The sequence below is a fragment of the Lithobates pipiens genome, unplaced genomic scaffold, assembly GCF_037356315.1.
Source record: "Lithobates pipiens isolate NorthernLeopardFrog02 unplaced genomic scaffold, aLitPip1_a1.2 Scaffold_23, whole genome shotgun sequence".
Classification (NCBI taxonomy): Eukaryota; Metazoa; Chordata; class Amphibia; order Anura; family Ranidae; genus Lithobates; species Lithobates pipiens.
Window position 1 is genome coordinate 319,546,888 of NW_027507785.1, and position 19,822 is coordinate 319,566,709.

General features: G+C 46.6%; 1 protein-coding gene across 1 annotated transcript in view; it reads right to left on the bottom strand.

Annotated features, from left to right (window-relative positions):
* Positions 1 to 19,822, bottom strand: part of HOOK1 (hook microtubule tethering protein 1) — a 152,261-nt gene that overhangs the window by 18,201 nt on the left and 114,238 nt on the right. Inside the window, exons 11-18 of the mRNA XM_077450599.1 lie at positions 18,954 to 19,155; positions 17,941 to 18,051; positions 16,110 to 16,197; positions 15,278 to 15,338; positions 10,266 to 10,406; positions 7,380 to 7,473; positions 4,328 to 4,362; positions 2,320 to 2,402 (exon numbers count right to left, since the gene is read on the bottom strand). Coding sequence (XP_077306725.1) covers positions 2,320 to 2,402; positions 4,328 to 4,362; positions 7,380 to 7,473; positions 10,266 to 10,406; positions 15,278 to 15,338; positions 16,110 to 16,197; positions 17,941 to 18,051; positions 18,954 to 19,155 — 815 coding nt within the window. The remainder of the gene's footprint in view (positions 1 to 2,319; positions 2,403 to 4,327; positions 4,363 to 7,379; positions 7,474 to 10,265; positions 10,407 to 15,277; positions 15,339 to 16,109; positions 16,198 to 17,940; positions 18,052 to 18,953; positions 19,156 to 19,822) is intronic.

The following is a 19,822-nucleotide window of genomic DNA, read 5'->3' on the forward strand; positions in this document are numbered from 1 at the left end:
TGGTCAACCCCCCCCCCCACCCAAAGCTGAAATCACTTCCACCCTATACCCACGGGGTTCCGGATCTTCTCCTCCAGCTCTGTGAGCACCTCCAGCGGCCATGATTTGCCATCATCGACGGACAGGGACACCTATGAAATTTAGCATTTTGTCCAATACGTTGGTGGCGCTTTTTGCCTTTCTATATACACACACACACACACACACACACACACACACACACACACACACACACACACACACACACACACACACACACACACACACACACACACACACAGGAGCCAGGGTAGGTGCTACCACTAGGCAAACTAGGCAGCTGCTTAGGGTGCACTCCTGCCTAGGGAGCCCAGCCACTGGCGTTCCTACTCTCTTCTCTCTGCAGCAAGCAACTATGTCTCAGCATTAGCAGGCAGCCGCCGCTCCATTCGCACATAGTGTCAGAGGCGCAGCGCTGGCGGAGGACTGTGTCTGTGTCCCGACTCCTGAATGAATGAGAGCAAGCAAACATTCGTTGATGGGTGCTGGTAGGCTGAATTGGTGGGCACTGGTAGGCTGCATTGATGGGCGCTGGTAGGCTGCACTGATGGCCACTGGTAGGCTGCACTGATGGCCACTGGTAGGCTGCACTGATGGCCACTGGTAGGCTGCACTGATGGCCACTGGTAGGCTGCATTGAGCGAGTACTTGACTGAAAGTATCGCTACTCGCTGATGAAAAAAAAAAAAAACAGTATTGGTACAACCTTACTTTTAACCTTTAGGCTGGGTTCACACTGGTGCAAACACAGACATCGCATGGGATTCGTACTGCATTGCAGATCGCATGCAATGTCTGTGCGATTCTAATTCAGCCATACAGTTTGTATGGCTGAATTCACAGGACCCCTTTTTTTTTGGTCCGCAACAGAATCGGATTGCATGGGTGTTCACACCTATGTGATCCGATTCCTGCACCATTTCACAGTTTGCACTGCGATCTGCGAACCAGTCTGGGGGTGTCATTAACTTTACCTCGACACCCGCAGCGGTTCGCAGATGTCAATGTGAACCGCCTGCAATTGACGTGCGAAGCGGGAACTCGCACAGAATTCGCATCGCACCAGTGTGAGCCAGGCCTTAAATGCAAGACTCCTGCCAAGCACGAGCGTCCCTATAATAGGGTCTGTATGCCCAGGGGTGGCAAGAAGGATCAGTGATCACGTGGTCGCTGTGATTGGCTGTCACTGTGGTCACATGATCGGGAGCCATTCCACTGGCAACTGATCCTTAGTGGGGATCATGAACGGTCTTTGACAGCTACGGTCTTTGTGCCGGGAGCGCGCTCTCAGGATGGAAACATCAGCCTCTCAGTGATGCATATGTGCGCTGTGTAGGCATTCAAGCCTACCTTCTGTCAATGCCCATATGTGTTATGTGGGCGGTGGCTTTTTATATTTGCCCGGGGTTCCACTTTAATTACGTTGGCTGACTTTGAACCATCTCCATATCTGTTCATATTATATATATCATAATAATATATGTTCATGGTGCACCCAAAGCAACTCTAAATCCACCTTTCCGGCTACCCACACCCACCACCATAGTTCACCTACACCCGCCACCATGGTTCACCTACACCCGCCACCATGGTTCACCTACACCCGCCACCATGGTTCACCTACACCCGCCACCATGGTTCACCTACACCCGCCACCATGGTTCACCTACACCCGCCACCATGGTTCACCTACACCCGCCACCATGGTTCACCTACACCCGCCACCATGGTTCACCTACACCCGCCACCATGGTTCACCTACACCCACCACCATGGTTCACCTACACCCACCACCATGGTTCACCTACACCCGCCACCATGGTTCACCTACACCCGCCACCATAGTTCACCTACACCCGCCACCATGGTTCACCTACACCCGCCACCATGGTTCACCTACACCCGCCACCATGGTTCACCTACACCCGCCACCATGGTTCACCTACACCCGCCACCATGGTTCACCTACACCCGCCACCATGGTTCACCTACACCCGCCACCATGGTTCACCTACACCCACCACCATGGTTCACCTACACCCACCACCATGGTTCACCTACACCCACCACCATGGTTCACCTACACCCACCACCATGGTTCACCTACACCCACCACCATAGTTCACCTACACCCGCCACCATGGTTCACCTACACCCGCCACCATGGGTCACCTACACCCGCCACCATGGGTCACCTACACCCGCCACCATGGTTCACCTACACCCGCCACCATGGTTCACCTACACATCCTAACGTGCTCCCTGACATCCTAAACTCACCGTTCTGATCAGCTTTTGGCTGGAGATCTTCCAGAAGCTCTTTATTGGTCTCTATAGCATCGTGAACCTCCTTTAGTTCTTCCCTGTGAAGAATAAATATATTACCATGGGCAGACGCATGGTCCGGTGTTCCTGGTGATATGAGGGATATAGAGAAGGATGAGAGAGCCACAAATCACAGATAAGACCAGGAAAAGCTTGTTGGAGGTCAGAAGGTGGAGCCACCATAGATCAGGGACTCACCAATCCCCCCGGAACGTGTTGTCTATACCTTCTGATTTATCATTGTGATTTGTAATGCTCTCATCTTTATATATATTTTATGTACCAGCCTTTCTACCCCAGAGGAATCCTTTAAATAATTTTCAGGTCTCAGGGAGCCCCACGGAAGATTAGCCTTTCAGGGGTCATTGGGAAAATGCTTCTTACATTGGTAGAGAGAAGTGAGAAGAATGCCCTCCTTACATTGGTGGGGGTAAGTGAGAAGAATGTCCTCCTTACATTGGTGGGGGTAAGTGAGAAGAATTCCCCGTATACACTGGGGGTGGTAAGTGAGAAGAATGCCCTGCGTACATTGGTGGAGGTAAGTGAGAAGAATGCCCCCCTTCCATTGGGAGTGGTGAGAAGAATGCCCCTTTTACATTGGTGGAGGTGAGAAGAATGCCCCCCTTACATTGGTGAAGGTGAGAAGACTGCCCCCCTTACATTGGTGGAGGTGAGAAGAATGCCCCCTTCCATTGGGAGTGGTGAGAAGAATGCCCCTTTTACATTGGGGGTGGCGAGAAGAATGCCCCCCTTATATTGGGGGTGGTGAGAATGCCCCCCTTACATTGGGGGTGGTGAGAAGAATGCCCCCCTTACATTGGGAGTGGTGAGAAGAATGCCCCCCTTACATTGGGGATGGTAAGTGGGAAAAATGCCCTGCGTACATTGGTGGAGGTAAGTGAGAAGAATGCCCCCCTTCCATTGGGAGTGGTGAGAAGAATGCCCCTATTACATTGGTGGAGGTGAGAAGAATGCCCCCCTTACATTGGTGGAGGTGAGAAGACTGCCCCCCTTACATTGGTGGAGGTGAGAAGAATGCCCCCCTTCCATTGGGAGTGGTGAGAAGAATGCCCCTTTTACATTGGGGGTGGTGAGAAGAATGCCCCCCTTTATATTGGGGGTGGTGAGAATGCCCCCCTTACATTGGGGGTGGTGAGAATGCCCCCCTTACATTGGGGGTGGTGAGAAGAATGCCCTCCTTACATTGGGGGTGGTGAGAATGCCCCCCTTACATTGGGGGTGGTGAGAAGAATGCCCCTTTTACATTGTGGGTGGTGAGAATGCCCTCCTTACATTGGGGGTGGTGAGAATGCCCCCCTTACATTGGGGGTGGTGAGAAGAATGCCCCTTTTACATTGGGGGTGGTGAGAATGCCCCCCTTACATTGGGGGTGGTGAGAATGCCCCCCTTACATTGGGGGTGGTGAGAAGAATGCCCCTTTTACATTGGGGGTGGTGAGAAGAATGCCCCCTTACATTGGGGGTGGTGAGAAGAATGCCCCTTTTACATTGGTGGAGGTGAGAAGAATGCCCCCCTTATATTGGGGGTGGTGAGAATGCCCCCCTTATATTGGGGGTGGTGAGAATGCCCCCCTTCCATTGGGGGTGGTGAGAAGAATGCCCTCCTTCCATTGGGAGTGGTGAGAAGAATGCCCCCCTTCCATTGGGAGTGGTGAGAAGAATGCCCCCATTACATTGGGGATGGTAAGTGAGAAGAATGCTGCCCCCCCCCCCCCCCCCCCTTGAGTGAACGAGCCCTCAATAGTAAAAGGTGAAGCTCTTCTGAAAAATAATACTGTTGTTGTAAATTTTGTCCAGTCAGCAATTTATTCAGACTGTCAGAGGACCCCCCACCATCCAACTTTGTGCCAGAGTTGTGGCTAGCAAGACTGGCTACATTAATGCATGTGCCCCAGTGGGTGCAATATGTGAGAGGAGCTCCTGGCACATCAGCACATACTTACATTCGAGCCTCTATCTTCTTCTTCAGAGTGTCAGACTAGAATACAAAGAGAATTAGAAACAATTATAGAAATAAATGAATTACGTTTTTAAAAACATTAATTAAAGCCCAACTCCGGGCACAATAATTTCACGAGGGACGGAGCTGTTTGGTTTCACCTCCTGGCCTTTTACCAAACACACCCCGGCGGGGGGGGGCATGGGGTTTGTGGATGGCCAAGCAGAGAGAGGGGTGAAGCTGTGGCACCGGCGCAGCAATCACACGTGCACACAGCAGGAGATATACAGTAAAATTCTTACAAACTGGATTTAGTTGTATATCACTATGTGCACCGTTTCTTTAATTTTATTATAAAACTGCCACCTCTTCGCTTTACTCCATTCTCTTATCAACCTTTTACAGCACATTTATCTATTATAGACTCTATGACAGTCACCACTTATCCATCATTTGGACTCACCGTGAAGTCTGGCTATCTGTGTTACGGGGGGGGGGGGGGGGCTCTGTGTGTGTGCGCCCTGTTGCCGTGCGGCTCAACAATTGCCTCAGCTCCCGGGACCGACTACCCTTCTGGCCCTGGCCCTCCACTCACTATACTTTAGAGCATTAATTCATTTGTACTGTAAGTATTTAGGACTGGCATATTTGCCTTTTCCTGTTCTGTTTAGTACCACATGAGTTTAATTATATTTACTCTTTATAGATACTCTTGAACTTTCGCCCCTGATGAGTGTTCATACACGAAACGCGTCGGGAAATTTAGGATGCAGATACACGCCTGCACTAGCAATTACTTCAGCTTATCATGTACATCAACTATGCATATACTATTCTATTTTACTTACTTTTATTGCAATGTGCCGTTATTATGATGTCTGTATATATCTGAATTTACAGAATCTATTTACCATTACCGTATATACTCGAGTATAGGCCGACCCGAATATAAGCCGAGGCCCCCAATTTACCCCCAAAAAAACTGGCAAACTTATTGACTCGTGTATAAGCCGAGGGTGAGACATGCCTGTCCATCCCTGTGTGTGTGTCCGTCCATCCCTGTGTGTCCGTCCATCCCTGTGTGTCCGTCCATCCCTGTGTGTCCGTCCATCCATCCCTGTGTGTGTGTGTGTCCATCCATCCATCCATCCCTGTGTGTGTGTGTCTCCATCCATCCATCCATCCATCCCTGTGTGTGTGTGTCTCCATCCATCCATCCCTGTGTGTGTGTGTCTCCATCCATCCATCCATCCATCCGTGTGTGTGTGTGTGTGTGTGTGTGTGTGTGTGTGTGTGTGTCCAGCCTACCTGTGTCCCGAGCCTTTGTCCCGAGCCTCCGTCCCGTGCCTTGCCTCCTTGCCTCCGTCCCGTGCCGTGCCTTGCCGCCGTGCCTTGCCTCCGTCCCGTGTCGTGCCTTGCCTTGCCTCCGTCCCGTCCCGTGCCGTGCCTTGCCTTGCCTCCGTCCCGTGCCCTCTTCGTCGGCGCCTCGGCGGCCATTGTAAAATTCAAAAGCCTCCGCCTTCGCCTGTGATAGGCGGAACACTGAATTTCCCAGCAGCCTGTGTTCCGCCTATCACGGACATCGTATCATCCTCGTCCGTAGTACGAGGATGATACGATGTCCGTGATAGGCGGAACACAGGCTGCTGGGAAATTCAGTGTTCCGCCTATCACAGGCGAAGGCGGAGCCGGAGGCGCGGCTTTTGAATGATAGAATGGCCGCTGTCTGTCTGCTCGACACGCTGATCGAGCGGGCAGACAGCGATGACTCGAGTATAAGCCGAGGGGGGCACTTTCAGCCTCAAAAAAGAGGCTGAAAATCTCGGCTTATACTCGAGTATATACGGTATTAGGTGTTGCCAAGTTGATATATTTTCATGTATCCTTGATGTTTACTATCCGCTTCCGGACCAGCCGCCACAGTTATACTGCGACAGGTTGGCTCCCCTGCGCGAAACCACGTAGCTGTACGTTGGCTCGCGGGGGTCGGGATAGCAGGCGCGCGCCCTCTGCATAGCGGGGGTGCCGATGCTCGCGGTCGCGATGACTGCCAGCCATGAGCGATCGTAACCAGGAGAGACAGAACTGGGACGAGTGTGTGTAAACACACACTTCTCTCTTCTGTTCTGACAGGAGTGACAGATCGTGTGTTCCTATTGGCTAGGAACCACGATCCGTCACTTCCTGTAGTTAGTCCCCTCCCCCTTCAGTTAGAATCACCTCCCAGGGAACGCAGTTAACCCCTTCACCGCCCCCCTAGTGTTAATCCCTTCACTGCCAGTTATATTTTTACAGTAATCAATGCATTTTTTAATTGCACTGATCGCTGTATTAATGACAATGGTTCCAAAATAAATCAAGTGACATAAAAAAACTTGCTATTACTATCACCGTTTTACTCTACAGGGCTTCTGCTTTAAAAAAAATATATACTTATATATTTTTATAAATTAAAACATTTAAAAAAAATAGAAAACGGATGGGAAGGGGGAAGAGACAGGTAACATGAAAACAAGGACTATAAAGAGTGGTACACAGCATTGTTTTTTTTTTTTTTTCATTCAACACATTGGGCTGAAAAAAAAAAAAATTTAAAGAATTCAGGAGGAGCCGCTGAACTAACTATGCGATGTTAGTAGAATAATCTCTACCCTGAGCCATTGTGTTCTGACAGGGCCCCCGCCAGAACACACTGGTCAGCTCTCTCATCCATTGGCTAAGAGTGCTGATCGAATGTCAGCCAATCTCTATTGAACCGACCCATACCGCCTGGGATTTGGCCCGAGTGTATGGCCCTTTAGGACTCATTTACAACTGTGGTTTGGGGGGGGGTCTGGCGACAAAACCTGGCGATTGAGCTGCGTTTTTACATGTTTCAGACCAGAAAACAATATAAGTATAAGTGAGGCCTAAATAATAAAGCATCAATGAGATGTAAAGCAAAAATAAATACATAAACAGTGGAATGTAAGGCAAAATAATGCAGGTGGGGTCTTGCCAGGTAGGCTGTACAGAGCCCCAAGACTTCTAATGGCGGCCCTGTTTATGACACTCACCCCTGCTCCTTCTGCTTCCGTGTCCTGATTCTGTAACGTCTTCTGGAGATCCGCAATCTGCTGCTGTAACTCCTCCACACGGCCCAGGTTTAATCTGATAAATGGGAGACAAGCGTCATCATGGTAAAGGAGAACGCCGCTATGCGCTATTCAATGCAAACTGGCCATGTAACATAAACCAACTGCAGGAAAACCGCAAACCCTGCATAATTCCAGGCTGTAGAAGTAGGAGGAGATTGCCCAGCCACCGCACACCTTGCCCGGCCCGAGTGGTTAGCAAATAAAAGCAGCCTCAGTTCGATTCATCCAGGTCACGTCCTGGGGAAGGAATGGGTGAAACATGTTGGGGAGGAATGGGCGAAACATGTTGGGGAGGAATGGGCGAAACATGTTGGGGAGGAATGGGCGAAACATGTTGGGGCTGTGCCTTGAATGAATCGAGCTGGGGTTGCTTTTATCTGCTAACCACTCGGGCCGGGCGAAGTGTGCAGCGGCCCGGGCTATTTCTTCCTATTTCTTCTCTTACTTTCCCCAGCCTGCACCCTCACCAGTCAGTGGCATCCAATTTATCGGACCTTGTTAGCCTGAGTGGGGAGGTCACTAAGTATTTATCCAGCATTATTCCACTTCCTTATGCTGTGTGCAGGGATACCTAATATGAGCTGCATATAGAGCCCCCAATCTGCTCTTTATTCAGTCACGACCAGCCAAAGTTTTATAGCTGTGAACCTGAAAGTAGTCAGAGGTGAGCGCTTCGGGGTTCATACTGTACAGAGACAATTGAGGAAGCCGGGTAAAATAGTAAACGCGAGCTGACAGCTGCCACAGAATGCATGAAGGTAAAAAAACCTTGAGCCTTTACATACAGAGGTCTCAAACTAGCAGCCCTCCATTTTTGGAACAGATTTTTGCACCTAGTGCGAAAGGTCACAGGGGCTCCGGTTCCTCAGGACCCTTGGTATATTTTGCTGAACTGCAGATTACAACACACCCCTAAGCACACTCAACAACTTATTTTCTTCATGTGCTTGGGAGCCAAGATCACACTAGCAAAGGCCTGGAAAACCTCCAAGGTATCCCTCCTGGCTGCCCGGTACAAAATCTCCTGGATTATGGTTCAGGAACAAACAGTGGTAAAACTGCGGAATACCACCCAACAATTTGAGATGACCTGGGAACCATGGGCCCAGTACATCAAAGTCCCACTCTATCCAGAGCACTTACAATCATAATGTCTACAAGGATGGAGCCACGACCCTGACCTCTGTATCCCCTCCACCCTCCACACCTTCCCCCCTCCTCTCCTAGTCCCACTTTTTCCTTTCTCTTCTTACTATCATTGATCAGGATTTCTAACAATATGGTACTGGTTTGATAGACTCCTCACTCAAGAGTTCGCCTTACTTTAATCTTTGTTGAACGGACTGGAAATAGCCGGTGCTGGAAAATTTTACCAAAGAAGGCCTAGGAGAACCAGTGAATGTCCCGCTGCCTCCCACCCGGGGGGCCACAATTTCTGAATGCCCCCTGGGGGAGCAGAGGGAAGCAGGTGGGGGTCTCCTTAGTGGGAGTCCCTCGAGCTATCCCACTCAACAGTGTGAGCCCATAGGGGTGGAGTGGTGATCTTGGGGGCTTCCGCGGGAGACACCACCGAGTTTATAGCAATATTTTCTAGCCTCCCACTCAGGCCTTCTTTCACACTGCTGCAAAAAGGGCCGAGTTCCAACGGCACCGAGGCCTAGTTGTGACAGACACCAAGACTAAGTCGAGCAAACCGCCCCCTAGCTATGCAAAGGAGGTCATCTCCATCTGTATAGTCACTACTTGACCGGGGGAAATCTCGATGTGAATTTATACCCTTTTTTATGGTTTACCTCTCATGTCAAGTACAAGTAGTTTAAGACAGGAATTGGCCCCCCCCTCTTCAATAATCTATATCTTTGAGGATTCAAGGGCCCAGTTACAGTCATGGTATAATATAGGTTGTTTTGTTAATGTTTTGCTAAGGTTTTAGATTCCCAAGCATACTCATTACTTAGGGGCTGTTTCCCTAAAGGAGATACACCTTCGAACACCTCGTCTCCCATGCACTACACCAGTCTTTCCAAGAATGGGCGTGCGAGATACTGTTTCGTCTTGTTCTGACATGGTTACTGAATCCTGTTTAGATACTATTGTATACTGTCTCATGTGATTGTTCTTGGATTGTTGCACATGATACATGATGTATTTTCAAAACTCAAAAACTATTGAAAAAGAAAAAAAAAAAAAAACTAGCAGCCCTCCAGCTGTTGTGAAACTACAAGTCCCATCATGCCTCTGCCTGTGGGAGGAGTCATGCTTGCAGCTGTCAGCCTTGCAATGCCTCATGGGACTTGTAGTTTTGCAACAGCTGGAGGGCCGCCAGTTTGAGACCCCCTGGTTTACAACCACTTTAAGATCCAGTAACATCAAACACTGGGTCCCTGTACTTTTCCATGTAATGCAGGCAGGTCATGCCTCTGGCAGGGTGCTGTAAAAAGCTTCCTGAAATCAGCACTCTGCCTCTGTACTCCTCTGAAGAGCCCCCAGCCCTGATGCAAGCAGCGGATTGGCTCTAGGGAGGAGGATCTGACTTGCTGCAGTTTCTAATGTATGCCGTGCGTAGCTCACAGAGTAAGCAATTTCATTGCAGGAGAGGAGCCTCGTGAAAGACTGATGGGAAGGCTTAGCTCTAATCTGAGATTTAAAAAAAAGAAAGACACCTACCAGTACCTAATTATAGGAACAATAAATAAAAAAAATGTAAATCAGAAAAAAAAAACCCCAATGCATTTGTAGCCAAAATGTGAAGTGTGACGTATACCACTGTCTCCCAAAAGATGGCGCCGTGTAATGTGCTCTCACCTGTTCTCCGTCTCCATCTCGCTCATCTTCCTCTGCTTCTCCTCCAGCTTTGTCTGCAGATCAGCGATTCGCTCGTTCTCCGATCCCTCCTGCTGCACGCGCAGCATTTTATTTTCATGCTGGAGTCTGATGAACATCTCCCTGAAAAAAAAGGTGACCGCGTGTCTCATTAATGGATGGTGTGTCCCGAGCCGGTACTGTACAGTTTGCTTCATCCCCTTCCTGATATTTATATTCTTATACCCCGCTCATAAACGTCCTCGCCTTCAGAGCCACCAGCTGTGGCTGACAACTCCAGGATAATCCCACTTATGATCGCAAACCAAAAAGTGGATCCCAAAAATAACGATCGCTACATCAGTTATCCACACCTCCCAACATTGTGAGATGGGAATGAGGGACACCTACTAGCAAACGTATGTAGGTATAGGACACGCCCCCCCGCCACGCCCCCTTAAAAGGAGAATTAACCAAAGAAAAGGTTAATTAAATCTTCAAGTTTTTTTTTATTTTTATACTACTACTACTATTTATATTGGCTTTTAAAATTTACAAATGCAGCAATTTAGAAATCGGACGAAAGGTTTAGCGCCGGGAAACACTTTTTGAAAGATAAAAAGTGCATTTTATATACAACTATATAGACAAAAATGAAGGACAAATGAGAAGGAAAAGAGGGACAGAGGGATGTTGACCCAAATCAGGGACAGTCCCTTGAAATCCGCGACAGTTGGGAGCTATGGGTATGACACAGGGATCCCATGCAGCCTGGAGGCTTAAATAACAAAATAATCACACCTTATGTTAAAAAAAGAACAAAATAATCCTTTAGCCTGCAGGAACACTGCCACCTTCAGGCTGCAATGACATCTACACTGCCATCTATTTAAGAGTGTAATTGTCATATACAATTGTAATACTATTTTTTCTTTATTAAAAAAATATGAAAAAATACAAATATAATACATGTGAGAAACAGGAATTTCCTTAATATATCTAATTATTATTCAATAATAATTAATATAAAACTTGGGAAAAACTGGGATTTCCTGAAAGTGTTTATTAACCCACAAGCACCCACAGTGCTTGTGCTGTGTAATCTGCCCCTCCACCCGCTCTAAACTGTAAAAAGAAACAAAAAAAAATCCTCCCTGAACCTGCCACTTCTGTATCAACGAAAATCAGGGCTGCTGAGCCCTGACCACCCCTCCATCATATGCTGCTATCCCCTCAGCTCTCCTCTCACCCCTCCTTTCTGCCTTTCAGCTCCCTCTCTGTGTCTGTTTCCACCACCCCAACGCTATTATTGGAAAAAAATATAAAAATTAACTAAAATTGTCACTGCCAGCCCCTCTATTAGAGCCTGGCATAGCACACTATGTAAGTAATTTAAAAAAAACGAGCGTTGTAAATACTGATAACTGAGCTGTTTTCAGGCCGGTCACGTGACTCGCGGCCGCTTTACAGCTCCGACGGATGGTTTCTGTGGGAGGAGCGGCCACATGATCTCCCCGGCTGACATCAGAGGGAGATCACGGCCCCTCCCGCAGAAACCATCCATCGGAGCTGTAAAGCGGCCGCGAGTCATGTGACCGGCCTGAAGACAGCTCAATATCGGTATTTACTACGCTAGTTTTTTTAAATGACTTGCATAGTGTGCTATGCCAGACTCTAATAGAGGGGCTGGCATAGACTTAGAAAAATGGGTTAACAAACACTTTAATATAACGACTTAGGAATTCATAATTAATAAAGATATAATACATGGTAAAAACTGTGATTTTCTTAATATAAATATTATTGAATAATTAATACAAATATAATACATGGTAAAAACTGGGTTTTTCAGACTCTGTGTTTACAAGTTAAAAACAAGTTTTTTATGCAAGCAAATTACGTAGAACTCCCAAACATTATAAAAAATGTTCTAACACCCTAGAGAATAAAATGGCGGTCGTTGCAATACTTTCTGTCACACCGTATTTGCGCAGCGGTCTTACATGCGCACTTTTTTTGGAAAAAAAAAATATTTTTTTAATAAAAAAAAATAAGACAACAGTAAAGTTAGCCCAATTTTTTTTTTATATTGTGAAAGATAATGTTACACCGAGTAAATTGAAACCCAACATCTCACGTTTCAAAATTGCACCCGCTTGTGGAATGGCGTCAAACTTTTACCCTTAAAAATCTCCATAGGCGATGTTTAAAAAATTCTACAGGTTGCATGTTTTGAGTTACAGAGGAAATCTAGGGCTAGAATTATTGCTCTCACTCTACTGGTCACGGCGATACCTCACGTGTGGTTTGAACACCGTTTTCATATGAGGGCGCTGCTCACGTATGCGTTCGCTTCTGTGCATGAGCTTGTCGGGATGGGGCGATTAAAAAAAAAAATAATAATAATTTTCTTATTTATTTTACTTTTATATTTAAAACAAAAAAATTTGGGTCACTTTTATTCCTATTACAAAGAATGTAAACATCCCTTGTAATAGAAAAAAGCATGACAGGTCCTCTTAAATATGAAATCTGGGGGTCAAAAAGACCTCACATCTCATATTTGGACTTAAATGCAATAAAAAAAAAAAAAAAATTTGGGCATTTGAAAAAACAAAAAAAATGTCCCTTTAAAAAGGTATGGGCGGAAGTGACGCTTCCGCCCTGCTGTGGTATGGAGACGGGTGGGGGCAATTTTGCCCTCACTCGTATCCGTACCCAGCTAGGAAGAGGACCCGATTGCCTCCGCTGCTACTGCGGGAGAGCCGTAAGATCACCGTTGTCAGCGGTAGCAGCCGAGGCAATCGGGTACAGCGGGAGAGCCGTAAGATCACCCTCCTGCCACCAATAACGGTGATCTTGCGGTGACTCCGCCGCAGGGACCACCATTGTCGTAAACTGGACCGCCCACTGAAGAGATGGATATCTTGGTTATGGCAGCAACTGCTGCCGTTACAGAGATATCCATCTTTAAATTACCGACGTATATATGTACAGTGGGCGGTCTGGAAGTGAGCGGAACTTCACTCATTTTTTTCATCTTTCCATCTATTAAATCTTCTGCCCTTGTTGTTGTTGTTGTTTCAACTTTGGATAGTAAAACATTTTTCTGCCAGTAAAAATCCCTTATGCAGCCCACTTCCTGTTTCTTGGCAGTGCATGATGTCATAAGCCTAGGCTAATGACCAGACCTTTCTCTCTCTTGTGAGAATTTGCCAGGAAGGGAGAGGGAGGGATGAGTCATAAGAGGGCCAATGAGAGCTGCGGGTGTGCCTCTGTGTGCTTGTGTAAATCCAGGAAATGAACAGGCAGCAGCAGCTTCACCTGCCCACAGTTGAAATGGCTGCAGCCAGACTCAGTGGAGGGAGATTTACAGAATCACAGTATATATAAAATAATAAGTGGTTGGAGGGAAGCTTCAAAACGGCAAAGATGTTTTTATTACAAATGATGTGAACCAATTATTATTAAATAATTAATACACATATAACACATGGTAAAAAACTGGGATTTCCTTAAAGTATTACTAAACCCACAACAGTAAAATCAGTCTGTATATGCAGTAAAGCAAAACTGTTATACTCACTGTGGAACCTAAGGGGTTAATCCTCTGCATTGTGTAAAAAGACTGTTTGATCCTGTCTTCTCTGATCCTCCCCTCCTTGCACTGTCTAATAATTATAACGCAGAGTCTATGGAGTCAGGCTGCCTGCACATGCTCAGTTTGGTGTTTATTGCTAGAGAGATTTTTTTTTTTTCCTTGGGAGGGTGCATGTGATCAGCACAGGGCCAATCAGCACTGTCCAGACAGAGGGTCAGGAGTCATGTGGTCTCATAGGACAGTCAGAAAACTCCTCCTGCTTTAACCAGTACTTGGCTGGACACTGATAGAAGTCACAAGACCAGGGGCGGACTGACAACTCATGGGGCCCCCGGGCAATAGGAGATTATGGTGCCCCGAGGCAATAGGAGATTATGGGGCCCCGAGGCAAAAAGGAGATTATGGGGCCCCGAGGCAATAGGAGATTATGGGGCCCCCCGGGGCAATAGGAGATTATGGGGCCCCAGGGCAATAGGAGATTATGGGGCCCCAAGGCAATAGGAGATTATGGGGCCCCGGGGCAATAGGAGATTATGGGGCCCCCGGGGCAATAGGAGATTATGGGGCCCCCAGGCAATAGATTATGGGGCCACACAGTATACAAACACACACACATACAGTACACACACACACACCCACATATTATATGCACACAGAATACACACAGTGAAAAGGTACTGGAGAGGCGGGGCAGCTATATTCTTGGGATTTTTTTAAAAAACACAGATTTTTACATTCTGTCCCTGTTTTTTTTGAGGCTGGCAATCCTGATGGGGCCCCTTAGTGGCATGGGGCCCTCGGGCAGTGCCAGAGTGCCCAAATGGTCAGTCCACCCCTGCACAAGACTGCTATATACTGCTGAGGAGAAATGGTATCTAGCAGTTTATATTTACTAAAATAATTTCAATTCTGTGTACTGAGGGAGACCAGATTGAGTGAATGCAGGCTCCTGGGTTTAGTAACACTTTAATATAATTATTATTCAATAATGAATACAATGATAAAACAAGGTAAAAACTGGGATTTCCTTAATATAATTATTAATGAATAATAAATACAAAAATAATACATTCTAAAACTGGGATTCCCTCAATATAACTAATAACTTATATAAACATAATACATAGTAAAAACTGGAATTTTATTCATTATGAATAATTTGTCATATTAAGAAAATTCCAGTTTTTTTTACTATGTATTATTTTTGTATTCATTATGAATAATTAGTTATATTAATACAAAAATAATGCATAGTAAAAAATTTAATTTTCTTAATATAACTCATTATTAATTCATAAGAAATACAAAAAAATACATGGTAAAGACTGGTATTTTTTCAATATAAATTATTTTGAACTGGTGGGGCAATCACATTTCCTGAGCATTATTATTCCACCAATGATCAGCTACTCACCGATACTCCACCGGAAGGAGCTCTGCAGCAAGATTGTCGATATTTTTTATTCCAGAATCTCCTGAAATATGAGAAAACACCCAGTGGAAATAAATAATACAGGATGTACAGTATAAAGATAAAATGTAAAGTAGTGAATTGTTGGGTTTATACAATACAAAAGAGCAAAGAATATTGTGCATGAACATGCGATTTTTAGCGGGACAGCGACATTGTGGCAGACAAATACGACACCTGACACTTTTTTGGGGACCAGTGACACTAATATAAAGTGATCAGTGCTAAAAAAAAAAAATGCACTGTCACTGTACTAATGACACTGACTGGGAAGGGGTTAACATCAGGGGCAATCAAAGGGTTAAGTGTGCTCCTAGTGAGTGCTAACTGTGTGGGGGAGGTGCTTTGATTAGGGGAAGACAGAGATCCGTGTTACTGCTTAGCAGAAACACAAGATCTCCATCTTCCTCTCTGACAGAACGGCATTCTGCCTTGTTAACATAAGCAGACCGCCGTTCTGCTTCTCCTGTGAATGATCAGTGAGTCCCAGCGGATATTGTGTCCGCCAGTTTCGCCAACTGGCTAGCGCTGTATCCAATCACAGCGGAAGCGGATTTTCGTCGGTGCCCCAGACCCTGAGCTCGAAATCACGTACAGGTACCGCCCTGCCGAATTATATTTGCATGGGGCGGTCTTTAAGGTTAACTCATAGTGTGTCTGCACTTTTTTGAAAAATCGCTGAATTCTTGGAATCCAGCTTTACTCCATCTAGTGCTAAGAGCGAGCACAGCGCCCTCTAGAGGTCAGATGTCTCCAATGTGGCGGGCGGACTCACCAGACTGACTTAGGTGGTCTTGCTGCATCAAGGAACATCTCAACTCCTCATTGGTTTCCTTCAGAGCGTCACGCTGGACAATCAGCCTCTGCACAAAGCAAAAGAGAGAAAGTTAAATCACTGCAGTCAAATAATAAATATATAGACGGTCAGGTAACAGGTTATTGTCCTCCAATACAGAAAATCAACAGCTCACTTCTTGGAACTCGAAGGAAAGCATGCCGTTCTTTCCTCATGGAAGCCCTACAGAAGCTCCTGGTTATGAATAGGCACCATCTGTAGACAACGGTATCTCCAATTCCAATGTTCATCGATGAACAAAGGAGGAAATGTACATGACCCCCTTTTTTTTTCCACACGTGGTTTAGTGCGCTGTGCATTGGGCTCTATTGTACAATACAGTGGGGTGCCCTTCACCATATAATGACCACTTAAGGCAGTAGTACTAGGGATGCACCAAAATTTTTGTCTATTTGCCGAAAGAGAAAAAAGACCGCCAATGGAGCCGAAAATGGGGCTCTGCCCCCCGCCCCTGGTGCCGCCCATTACAGGGGTGTTGTATAGCGCAGAAAAGAGAGGAGAGCCGCTACCTGGTGGATTAGAGCGTGGGAACATCCCAGTTTTTTTTTCAATAGCTGTGTGTTCCCCGCCGCGTGCCGTCACATAGTTCCCCGGACAAGTGGGAGGCTGTATGTGACGGCGTGCGGCGGGGAACACACAGCTATTAAAATGAAAGCTGTGATGTTCCCAGCTCTCTAATCAACCAGGCGGTGGCTCTCCTCTCTCTTTCTCTGCACAGGTAGGCTGCACTGGGGACACACAGGCAGGTTGCATCTGACGGGCACTGGTGAGGCTGCATTGATCTCTTATCTCCTGTACCATGTCCTCAGTCTCTGACCATCTCCTGTACCATGTCCGCAGTCTCTGACCATCTCCTGTATCATGTCTGCAGTCTCCGACCATCTCCTGTATCAAGGCTGCAGTCTCTGACCATCTCCTGTATCATGTCCCTGGTCTCTGACCATCTCCTGTACCATATCTGCAGTCACTGACCATCTCCTGTATCATGTCTGCAGTCTCCGACCATCTCTTGTATCATGTCTGCAGTCTCTGACCATCTCCTGCACCATATCTGCAGTCGTTGACCATCTCCTGTATCATGTCTGCAGTCTCCGACCATCTCCTGTATCATGTCTGCAGTCTCTGACCATCTCCTGTACCATGTCCCCGGTCTCTGACCATCTCCTGTAACATGTCCGCAGTCTCTGACCATCTCCTGTAACATGTCCGCAGTCTCTGACCATCTCCTCTAACATGTCCGCAGTCTCTGACCATCTCCTGTACCATGTCTGCAGTCTCTGACCTTCTCCTCTATCAAGTCTGCAGTCTCTGACCATCTCCTGTATCATGTCTGCAGTCTCTGACCATCTCCTGTTCCATGTCCGCAGTCTCTGACCCTCTCCTGTACCATGTCTGCAGTCTCTGATCATCTCTTGTATCATGTCTGCGGTTTCTGACCATCTCCTGTACCATGACCCCAGTCTCTGACCAACTCCTGTATAAAAATATTTTTTAGAAACAGTCATTTTCGGTATCGGTTTTCGGCCTAGTGTATTTTTCATTTTCGGTATCGGCACCAAAAAACCCATTCAGTGCACCCCTATAGTAGACCAATAGTGCAGCAAAGGAGGTGGGAGAGGGCATACCAGGAGGGTTTGTGTTATTGGCAGGACAGAAAAAGAAAAAGAGTGTCACTATGAAGTGTAACCTCTCAGGACCAAATTATGGCTTTGGTTACAGTGTGCCATTATCCTACGCTGTTTGGCGTTACCTCTTTCTCCTTCACCAGTGCGTCCTGCTTCTCGTGCAGTTTGGTCAGTTCGAATGCCAAGGTGTCCGCCCTCTTAGATTCCATGGAAAGTTTGGTGTGGAGATCCTGGACCTGTGCAGAGACATGGAATGTCAGAATGGTTAAGGAGCTTCAGGACAATTTGACACACTTACAGTATTTAGACTCTAAAAGGGAACCTGTCTATAGAAGAATATTGAAAATGGAACTTCCAACATCGCTTTTACTTTTACTTTGCCACTGTGCCCATCAAATGCCGCCACTGTGCCCATCAAATGCTGCCACTGTGCCCATCAAATGCCGCCACTGTGCCCATCAAATGCCGCCACTGTGCCCCCCCTTGCCTGCTTGCTGTCTGCCCGGGACTTACCCTGTCTTGGTGGGGCAGCGGATGACGGTAGCGAGCGGTGTCCTCCATGTGTCTCCTGCCGTCCTGTCCTCCTGATAGGCGTCCAATAGCGGCGCCTGTCGTTTCAGCCAGTCAGGTGACAGGTAACAGACCGAGCACCTGATTGGTGGAGAGGTGGCTCAGTGTTAGAAAAGTGAATATTCATTTGCTTTTCTAACACACCTTGGTGAACTGCAAGCACCAAGCATGGGGCTCGCAGTTCACCTATTTTGAAGCCTATTGGAGCCTATGGCTCTAATCAGATGCTTCTAAAACACCCCCCTTGTAATTCAGGCACCTGAAAAGGGGCCGGGCACCTAAATAGGGGTGGCAGCGGCGGCCATAGATAGATTCATGCTATGTATGAATCTATCCATTCGTCATAGAGGGGGGTGGCTGGAGAGAGGGGGCGGCGCCTGTGCGCCTTTATGGACGCACCGCCACTAATACCGAGCTAAACTTCCCACACTGCAAAGCACCTCGGCGGTGGCAATGCAAACAGGCCTGAGTGTTTTTTTGTAGAGGAGACACAAAGCAGTTGAAATCTACTAAAATCCCCCCGTGGACAGCCTTCGTGTCTCAGGTCACCATTCAGAGATTCCCCTACCTGCCGCTTGTAGGTCTCCAGCTGATTCCGAGCAGCATTGGCCTTCTTCAGATCCTCCTCCAGGCTCACCGTATTGTGCATGTACATTAAATTCGTGTCCTCCAGGGATTTCACTTGTTTACGTAAATCGTTGAGATCTTCTAGTTTCTTGCGGTACGTTTCTACAGTGGATTCCAGCTTGGTGGCTTTATCTGCTGTCGCTCTAAAAAAAAACAAAAAAAAAAAACTATTATTATTATGCATTACTTTAGCTTAAATATATGTACACCCATAATACCTTCCCTTGCCTAACCCCCCTACAGACAGTCAAACGTTTGCAATCAAATAATTGCGTTTATAACCACTTAAGCCCCGGACCAATTTGCAGCCAAAGGACCAGGCCCCTTTTTGCGATTCGGCACTGCGTCGCTTTAACTGACATTTGCGCGGTCGTGCGACGTGGCTCCCAAACAAAATTGGCGTCCTTTTTTTCCCAACAAATAGAGCTTTCTTTTGGTGGTATTTGATCACATCTGCGGTTTTTATTTTTTTGTGCTATAAACAAAAAAAGAGAGCCAAAATTTTGAAAAAAATATGTAATATTTTTTACTTTTTGCTATAATAAATATCCCCCCAAAAAATATAAAAAAACATTTTTTCCTCAGTTTGGGCCGATACGTATTCTTCTACATATTTTTGGTAAAAAAAACAAAACAAAAAAATAAAAATAAAAAATCGCAATTAGCGATTATTGGTTTGCGAAAAAGTTATAGCGTTTACAAAATAGGGGATAGTTTTATAGCATTTTTATTAATTTTTTTTTTTTTTTTTACTAGTAATGGCGGCGATCAGCAATTTTTATTGTGACTGCTACATTATGGCGGAAACAT